We start from the raw sequence: 9,447 nt of genomic DNA, 5'->3' as shown, positions 1-9,447 counted from the left end.
TCCTATTAGAAAATATAATTTGGAAAATATGACTCTTTCACATATAGAATTAAAATACAACTATGAAGCATTTTTTTTTTAAAGGGAAGTCCTGATGCTGGCCTCATAGAGTAAGTTTGCAGACAAGCCATTACCCTATTTGTAGAGAAGACACAAAGCCAGCAGTTACCCTAAGAAAACCAAAAAAACTAATTCCAAAGCAATAAAAAAAAAAGTGAAACCAGTATATCAACACAGCACACAATTCTTTGGCAGTATCACACAAATCGTTGATTGAAGTCAGAACTTTTATACAGTTCTCTAATTCTCAGACCCAGTTGCCGGTCTTTGAAAACTAACTAAATAAAATGCCACATCTGCAACGAATTCAGTAATTCCAGGAAATTAAATTCAGAACAAACCTTGCAGACAGCTTTGAACTGTTACGCTTAAGCATAGATGGGTATCAACTGCTGTGAGTCCCGATCCAAGTACACTGAAACGCACACGCACAAAAATAACCTGTGGAGCTCAGTACTGCTTCAGACAGGCCTAGCATCCTTACAGGGAATCCATATTTACCCATGAGAAACCAAGGAAAGACATCAATCCAATGATGAGGAAATGATCTTCCAGGAAGTCAGGGGTGGGCCGCCCCTCACCCGGATGAACATCACGAAGAAATCAAATTCTATAGGGGGAACACCAGAAAGCCAGAGAACGTGGAATACTGCCAGCCTCCAACCAAGTTACCTTTCTCCAGTTTTAGGTAAACCTTATCCTCTTTATCCAGGTAGAGCAGGACCCCATTCGTGGCAGCCTCACGTGTAACGTCTTTATCCCCGGCGAAGGCAGATATTACTGGTTTTCCATTTAACATCAGGTTAACCTACAAGGGAAAAAAAAAAAAAAAACCACTGAAAATCTCTCTCTAAAGTCAAAACGAATGAATAAAACAAAACAGAAACAGACTCACAGTTACAGAGAACAAACTAGGGTTACCAGTGAGGGGAGGGCAGTGGGAGAGGAAGATAGGGGTAGGGAATTAAGAAGTAAAAACCACTATGTATCAAATAAATAGGCTACAAGGATATATTGCACAGCACAGGGAAGTACAGACATTATTTTATAATAGCTTTAAATGGAATATAATCTATAAAAATCTTGACTCACTATGTTGTACACCTGAAACTAATATTGTAGATGAAAGAGAAGAAAAGAGAAAGAAAGAAAGAAAGAAAGAAAGAAAGAAAGAAAGAAAGAAAGAAAGAAAGAAAGAAAGAAAGAAAGAAAAGAAAAGAAAGGAAGGAGAAAAGAAAGAAGGAAAGAGAGAAAGAAAAAAAAGAAAGGAAGTCAAAGCATCTATGAGGGGCAGGGGGTAAAAAATAATGTCTAAAATGACCAACCTGGTAAAATAACTGATGTTCAGTAAATATACCCCTTACCTTTCAAATTAGCAGATAGTGGTGGCTAGGCTTAGTATGGTCTTACCAAGCTGATCTTTCTTAATTAAAAAAAAATTTTTTTAATTTCTCCCATAGAAATTTCCTTAAATGCTCACAAAAGAATACCATCCATGGAGAGCAACCTAGCCATGTGAAAACTGGCTTCTCTTCAGCACATAACTTAAGCCTACTATTGAATACTTTATTTACCTCTCGTATTCAGTAGCAAGTTTTTGGCAATGACGCGAGCCTGTGGCTTCCCAGTACATTAGCAAAAAGAGCCCCAGTGCCCTTTGCTCTGAGAAACCCAGGTACCGCAAGGTTCTACTAACATCCTTGCAGGTTTACTGTACCGCTGAGACATGCAGAGTGCTAAAAATCAGTTGAAATTATGGAATATGTGTGTTGTGATTTCATTTTCCCTGATAAGAAATGTGTATTAAAAATAATAATCACCACTACCACTGAAGATTTTAATGATGGATAATTAGCAAAGAATAAAATCAAATTTATTCCCTTCTCTCCTTACTACAATTTTGATTATACTGTGTTAAACATTACAAAAATTTCTAAATGTTGGGGCTTGGGAAAAGCTTTTCCATGGAAGGAAATTTGTTTACTAGATATTCATTCCTTTTATGTTAAAAATAATATTGAATAAATTAAATCTGAGACCTATCAATTTATCCATGCACTAGGACATGTAAAAGTAGTAGATGAGTGTGTAATCTATCATTCACATGGACATAGTATACAATACAAACATTGAACATATGATAAAAAGTTATCCTAGAATTCCATAGACATGTATTGGTGTTACTGGGTGCTGGCATGTTAGATACTATAGGAACTAGCTTCATCATTGTCCGTGAGTGTAAATTCAAGCCCGTTCCTTAGAAAGCACAACACAAAATATATTAACTGTGAAACTGCAATTGGTAAGAATTCACCAACATCAGAGTAACTGAGGATAAACTACTTAGAGGATAAGCACAGCACATTGTTTCTTTAAAAGTATATTGAATAACTGTTCCTTCACAGATTTATTCTCAGTCGTTAACTGTAGCTCATAATTTTAACAATGACAGCAAATTTGTTTTATCTATTTAGTAGTTACTTGTAAAGCTCTGATAATCTTACTAGTTTTTTTCTTACAAATTCAGGTAATTTTTGCACATGCATTAAAAGCAATCAAGATCTTATAAAGAGATTTGTGTCACTGAATTTTTACTAAGCAATATATATATATATATTTTTTTTTTTTTCGCGGTACGCGGGCCTCTCACTGTTGTGAGAGGCTCCCACTGTTGTGGGAGCAGAGGCTCCCAACACGCAGGCTCAGCGGCCATGGCTCACGGGCCCAGCCGCTCCGCGGCATGTGGGATCTTCCCGGACTGGGGCACGAATCCATGTCCCCTGCATCGGCAGGTGGACTCTCAACCACTGCACCACCAGGGAAGCCCACTAAGCAATATTTTTTAAGTGACGTTGTTATTAAGGTAGTAAGTTCAATTGCTTATTCTTCTATATGCTTCTTGTCACATGCCTTAATAGATGTTATTGGAAATTAAGTGTTTTAAAAATAAACTACTATAAAGATGGTTGTTTATTTTTACAATGAAACACATCTTTGGATAAATACTTAAATACATAACCCACTGCTGATAAACACTGTCGCCTGAGAGTACGGAGGGAACAGGTCAAAAGACATACCTGGATTGTTTGGCTCTGGTAGACTTTAATTACGTGAAAACTGAAACTGTAAATTCCTTTCCTTGGTGCTACAAAGACAGACTCCAGGGTGAAAAAATTACCCACATTTACTAGGATCTACAAATAAAAAGAATAAACAGCAGTCAATTATTACAATATTCTCTTCTGTAAGTAAAATAAGTTTTCCTCCTTCCTTTTTCTTTTCCTTTCTTTTTTCTTTCTTTCTTAAGAAAGAAAACTAACTTTTAAAACCATAGAAAATAAAACATTGAGTTCTATCCCTTTTTCTTTAGTGACTTGGAAAACGGATTTGTATATTGGAAGGTTCTTCTGTCTTTTAAATGGTATAAGAAAAAATAAAGTAACAGCTTTGTAGTCATGCCTCAATTCCAGCAAGGCCTAATGGCTCTGGAAACATCTAGAAACACGTGAAGGCTTATAAATATTAGCTTTACCTTGAGAGTCAAATAAAAGGCTTCTGCCACATATTTACGCGCCCACCCTCTACGAGCCTTCACAGTGTCCAGAGGTGACGTGTCCAAGCCAGCCAACTGGCACCCATGGGCTCTCTGCAGTCATTCCCGGACACACCACACAGAGGTCTGGACACTCCCTCCACCGTGTGACATAATCCATGACACTGAACAGTTGGTACACAGAGTGAGCTGAATGCCCAGCCCTCCTCTGAGGCTCCGCCAAACCTCTGCTAAGCCCCACGGCCATTTGTTCCATTCCTATGCCATCCAGGCCTTAATTATAATATTTTGGCAGTGACTCAGCCTTTGCAGGCTGCCAAAGGGTAGAGACGGTGAAACAGGTGGCCTTCTTGTGCTGCTCCCAGTGTTATCCGTCATCCATTCCCTTATCAATCACCTGCTCTTTATTTAAAGTTCAAGGGGCAAAAACGAAGAGTGAAATAAAGCACTGGTTCCCAAGAAAACAACAGTGCACTCTGTATTCCGAAATGTTCGGCCTGATTCTACTGGTTATGAAATTAGCTCTGAATTTCAATAAGTGACCTCATAAGCTAAATGTCACATAGGTATGACCCTTCCTATGAAAAAGAGCAGGAGAATGTATGTGTGTGTGTGTATTGCAGGAGCGGAGGGCAGGAGATAACTAGGGTTTCTTCCATCTCTCTCCAAGAAATAAATCTATAAGTGGCATTCAAAAAAATCAGATGTCCTTCTAAAGATGCATTTCCCCTATATCAATGGCAATCTGCTACTATCTCTTTTAAACGCTACATTCATGCTAATATTAAGCCCTTTGCATAATTCCCTAAAGACATACTATTGCCTGTGAGTAATGCACCAGAATTATAGTAATGGTCAGGTAGATGTACCAGGCTCAACCCCCAAATTAAAATGTATGTTGGTGTAGCATTTTATTCTGAGATTACACCTTTTTCCAAGTAAGCATCAGATTTCTTTCTCTGACCCAATGATCAATGGTCTTTCAACAACAAATCACAAGCTATGCAATAATTCCTAACAGAGATTTTACAAAGATTTGTTTAAGCACATTTAACATAATTTGAGGCACTTAGCAGGGACTTCCTGCATCAGATACAAGTAGCATAATTCATTAGCAATAATGGCACCGGCTGATTAGTGTTGACTACACATAAGGCTGGATGTTGACTCTACATTGTAATTAGAGCATCCAAGCACATCGAGATCTATAACTAAATGTGTCTTGTTGTCTCTAAGATGCATGGGCACCCGGAACAGAAGAACAAACCCTTCTCCTCTTCTAACTGACAGAAAGGTCACTGAAAAGAATGCACTGTACAGAGGATAGTGCAATGTCCACAGTATTTAATTAATGCATTGACACACAAACCAGGGGTCGTGCTGACTTCATTTACATCAAGACGGAAAATACTGCACCAAAACCCCAAAGGGGCTGCTTAATTCTTTTAAGATGATGGCTATTCAATAGGAAGCCCCAGAGAGGCATTCTCTGTCTTTGGCCAGCTGGAGAGTATATTACTTAGGAACAATTAAGTAAGGAATAGAAATGTCACCGCATCCCTTCCCTGGCACGTCCTGCAGCACCACTTAACCTGTGCTCTTGCCCATGCGGCACACAACTGTGAACTACACATACGACTTTGGAATTTAAAAGACTCTGGGTGCTGTTGACGTTGAGATGATACCCCTGGAGTCTGATTTCAGTTTTAAGACTCCTTGCTAAGCTGATACCCTGGGGTTTCTCATCAGCCAAACCCCAGAGCTCCAGGTTGCTAAAAAGAACAAGCCACAGCTTTCATCAGTTCCCCCGCCACCCCCTTATCCTCAGCCCCCAAGGCTGTCTTTCCCCACTAATTTGCATGTCTCTGGAAGGACCGGAGCAGGGGAAGGGAGAACGGCTCCCCAGCGCTTCCCTATGGGAGCTCAGTGCAGCTGCCCGATTCCTTTTCCTCTCCTTCTCTCAACTTTTCTCCAAGTAGCCGAGAAGGGCTTTCCGCTGCAGCGGTACCTGCAATGTATATGGGGATGCAATGTATATGGGGATCCCGGTGGCGGAAAGGTGGGCGAGATGAGACCGGGGCCACAGCTTCCTACACTCCCCAGCCACCCGCGAGATCTCTGCAGAGATCTCTTTGGGGAGCCCCCAGAGCTCTCTTTGGGGAGACGCTTCTCCACCTGGGAGAAACAAATCATTTATACAGCATCAGAGAGAGTACTGTGCCCGAGAATGGCCTCGGCAGCACCCGCAGAGGAGTCTGAGCCAGGGGGCCAAGCCCTGGCCAAGAGATTTCGAGGTCCAGGGACCAGGATCCTGCCAGGTCCTATGGACCTGTTGCTGTTAAACTTGTGCTGAGCTCTCGACGCCTGGCTCTACACCCCCGGCCTCTTTCCCACCACCCCAGCAGCTCTTCCGGAGGCCAAGAGGGAATGGGGGGCGGGGTGGTGGCGGGAGAGATATCAGAAGTTTCAGACCAAAACCTTTGCGGAGGCGAGTGCCGAAACGATCGCCCAAATCGCAATCAGAGCAGCTCAACCCGGATCTGAGCTGCCTGGACATCGCTCCTCCCGCCACCCGACTCCTGACACCCCGCATCCCTCGGGGTCTGACCTGATCGAAGTAAATGATGCGCGTCTTGTTGCTCATCTCTGACGGCTCGTGGTTGGTGCTCCGCACCGCCGAGAAGGCGACCTTGGAGTTAGCCGCCCGGACCGAGATCCCCAGAGGGGAGGAAGAGGAGCCCTTGGAGTCCGTGGCCGGGTTCGAGTCGCACACCACGAGGCACTTGCCTTCCAGCACGATGGGCTCCGTGTCGTTCTGCGCCCAGACGGGCAGCCCGGGCAGAGTGAGGGCCAGCAGCACAGCCGGCACCACGGACAGCGCCCGGCCCCCAGCGCCCATGGTGAGCCTCGTGGGCAGCCGGCTGGCGCTTCTGCTCACCCGCGTCGCCTCCTACCCCGGGACCCCGGAGCTCGGGAAGATGCCCGTGGCTAGATCGACAGCGCTGCGGGAACGGCGGCGGCGGCGCGCACACTTCCAATCCTGTTTGAAGTCAAAGTCTCCCCTCGCGCTCTCTCGCTGGTTCTGCTACCTTTGTCCTTTAAGGAGCTCATGCAGAACCCCCTATACCCCACCCTCCTCCGCCCAAGAATCAGCCCTGCCTGGGGCCCCTGCACCCACCCTTGTTCCTAGACATCTAAAAGTCACCAAACCCTCACATTCACACCTCAAAGAGGAAAATGATAAATTCCCCAAACCCAGTCACCCCCGGGTGAACCACGAAGCAGGAAAAACGAAGGAGACTCAGAGAAGCCACGGGGACGGTGGATGCCGAGTGGTGCCCGCGTCGGTCCAGTACGTGTCTGGCTCGCGGCAGGGACGAATTACAGAAGCAGAAGGTGTTTCCCGGACTGGGAAGAACGCGAGGCTGTGTTCATGGCCAGGTCTCTAGCGACCCTCAATTTCGCTTAGCCAGAAATTCCCCAAAGCTTGGTGTCTCTCGGAAGTCGGCAGCTACGCATTGGCTAGCCGGATCCCCAGCACGGAAAGCACGAATTCGCGGGATCAGTTCTCAGATGCGGGGCGGCTCGGCCGGTGGGGTCCTCTCCTGCCTCGGCCGCACGCCCGGAGTCCCTGCGCACAACTTTCTCTGTCCTCGCGCAGCCGGGAGAGCGCGAGGCGGGCACACGCGCGCTATTTATAGGAGCGCACGTCCGGCTGGGGTTGGCTTCTAGCTCAACCCGCCGGCTCCAGGGAAAGGGGAAGAAGGAGTCCGGTGACCCCCGCTGAGCAGCTCCTGCCTGGCGCTTAACGCACCCCGGGGCAAGCGGGGCGCACAGCACTGCTGGCTGCCAAGGTCTGCGGCCACCCAGCCCCGGGGAGCGCGCAGCAGGGATACTGTACGCAGGGAGAGGCGCCCACCGCCCTGCGCCTGGGCCAGCTCCGCGCCTGCTCGCTCCCTCCTCGGTCTGGGCAGGCGGAGGGGGCTGAGGCTCCCCTCGCCCCTCCCGAGCACCGGACTCCGCCGCCGAGCGCCCTCCGAGCAGCGGACTCCGCCGCCGAGCGCCCTCCGAGCACCGGACTCCGCCGCCGAGCGCCCTCCGAGCGGAGCGCGGCGCTGCCAGCCCCGGCTGCGAAGCTGGATGGGCGGCAGCGGCCTCGCGCGGCGCGCTGCTTGGCACCTGGGGACCCACGCCGCCGTCCCGACCGCGCCTTGCCCAGAGACTGCCTCCCCAAGCCCTGGGGCCTGGCGAGCTCCGGGAAGCCTTGGGACGGACCAAAGCCGCTGGGGGCCGCTGGGAGAAGGTGCCTCAGGCCTTCCGCTCCGCTCCGGGAAGAGGAGCCTCAAAAGCTTCAGGGTGCGCCTTCCCACCCACACCGCGAATCCACCCAGGCAAAGCCAGAAAAAGAGAGAGGAAGTTAACGCAGCAAAAATCAGCCCTCCGGAACCTTCCCCCTAAAAAATGCCAACCCCCTCCTGAGAATACCGCACCTTTCTCCCTCTTGATGTACCCCGCCCTCCCCCCCCCCGTGCCACCCCATTGCCACCTTGGCCTCTGATTGGCAAGGTTTAGCTTCCTCTTCTGCAGCCATCACTGGGAGGGAAAGGCTTGTCTCTCTGATGGGTTGCATGAACTTGGCCAAGTCACTTACCCTTTCTGAGAGGGAGGGACTCCACTAATTAAGGTCCCATTAGCCCACTGGTTCTATGATGCTTTGGAGTCATGTCACTCCCTTCCCAAATTCCTTTTAGTGTCCCAGCTGCCAGAGGACAGGCCCCACATCTTTAATCAAAACAGCATCCCTATCAGCCATTCGGAGCTCCTAGAAATGTACTGACTAATTATTCACTGAAGGGGTGTTCACTGAGCATTGTCTCCCGATAGATCGCTTTCTAGTCCTTCCTGAAAGAAGAACAGCCTCCTTAGCATGGATTCAAGTCCCTCCACAACAGAAGCCAGACCAGCATCTCCAGGCTTGTCCCCTCATAAGGCCCTTCCAAAGGGCTGGGTGTTGAGCCATAAGCATTGCACTGCAGCTCCAGTTGTTAAAATAGTAAATACTCCTACTGGTTGGTACTTCCCTAGCCCTTAGCTCCCTATAATCTTGCAACTAAAGAGTTGGTGCCTGGAGCCAAAGGGGCCTCCAGATTCTCCTCCAATGGGGCCAGTATCAGTTCTGATTTCCAGGTGCTCCTGCTGTGCTATTTGTAACAATGTTGAATGTCACTAATCTAAGCTACAACCAAAAAGAGTGAACTGGTGCCTTCTGAAAACGGCCACCATTTCCCCCACCCCAAGCCTAGGGTAGCTTTTCATCTGAACCCTTGCTGCACTTTGTAACGCTCTCCCGGCTTCTACCACAGTCTGCCTGGACAGCAGCTGAGATTTCTTCTCGTTTGATGCTGCCCTTGGAGGACAGGGGCTGGGTCTAGTTTGGTTCCCAGTTTGCGTAAGTAATTTGCCTTCCTTGTCCAAAACAGCTGTTTAGTAACTAAGACCTGGGCTGTTCAATTTCAGGCTGGAAGGAGTTTGAGAAAAAAGCTCTGTTGACTACAGAATTGTTAAATTGTCAATAAGTTGTCTTCCCTACCAACCCCAATATATTCTCTCTGTGTCCTTTTCTTCTCTAGGCATTTTTCTTCCTGCAAGAACTCAGATTTAAAGAAACTTCTTCCCTCCCTCCTCTTTTCCTCTCCAAAAGTACTCATTTCCTAGCCCCCTAATCCAGCAGAGTGACCATATCAGGGACTCAATAATTGATTGTGAAATGGCTGGCTCTCCAGATAGAATGTCAGTATCAGTCATTCACCTTATAGTATAAACTGGTTTAAATA

At 47.2% G+C, this 9,447-nt stretch overlaps 1 protein-coding gene across 1 annotated transcript; it reads right to left on the bottom strand.

Moving 5' to 3' along the window:
• Positions 1 to 670: 670 nt before the first annotated feature.
• Positions 671 to 6,512, bottom strand: CBLN4 (cerebellin 4 precursor). The gene is made up of 3 exons (XM_060123924.1): positions 6,222 to 6,512; positions 3,138 to 3,254; positions 671 to 868 (listed from the first exon to the last, which is right to left on the bottom strand). The coding sequence occupies exons 1-3, from the start codon at positions 6,510 to 6,512 to the stop codon at positions 671 to 673; spliced, it is 606 nt and encodes a 201-aa protein (XP_059979907.1).
• Between the last annotated feature and the right edge of the window lie 2,935 nt (positions 6,513 to 9,447).

This window comes from Lagenorhynchus albirostris, chromosome 15 (genome assembly GCF_949774975.1).
Source record: "Lagenorhynchus albirostris chromosome 15, mLagAlb1.1, whole genome shotgun sequence".
NCBI lineage: Eukaryota > Metazoa > Chordata > Mammalia > Artiodactyla > Delphinidae > Lagenorhynchus > Lagenorhynchus albirostris.
Note: the sequence above shows the minus strand (reverse complement) of the source record. Positions and strands in the feature narration are given on the sequence as shown.

Coding starts and splice junctions, on each gene's coding strand:
- CBLN4 (XM_060123924.1), bottom strand. CDS start 6,512: ATGGGCGCTGGGGGCCGGGCGCTGTCCGTGGTGCCGGCTGTGCTGCTG. Junction 3,255..6,221: donor GCATCATTTACTTCGATCAG/GTCAGACCCCGA, acceptor TTTTATTTGTAG/ATCCTAGTAAATGTGGGTAA. Junction 869..3,137: donor ACCAGAGCCAAACAATCCAG/GTATGTCTTTTG, acceptor TTTCCCTTGTAG/GTTAACCTGATGTTAAATGG.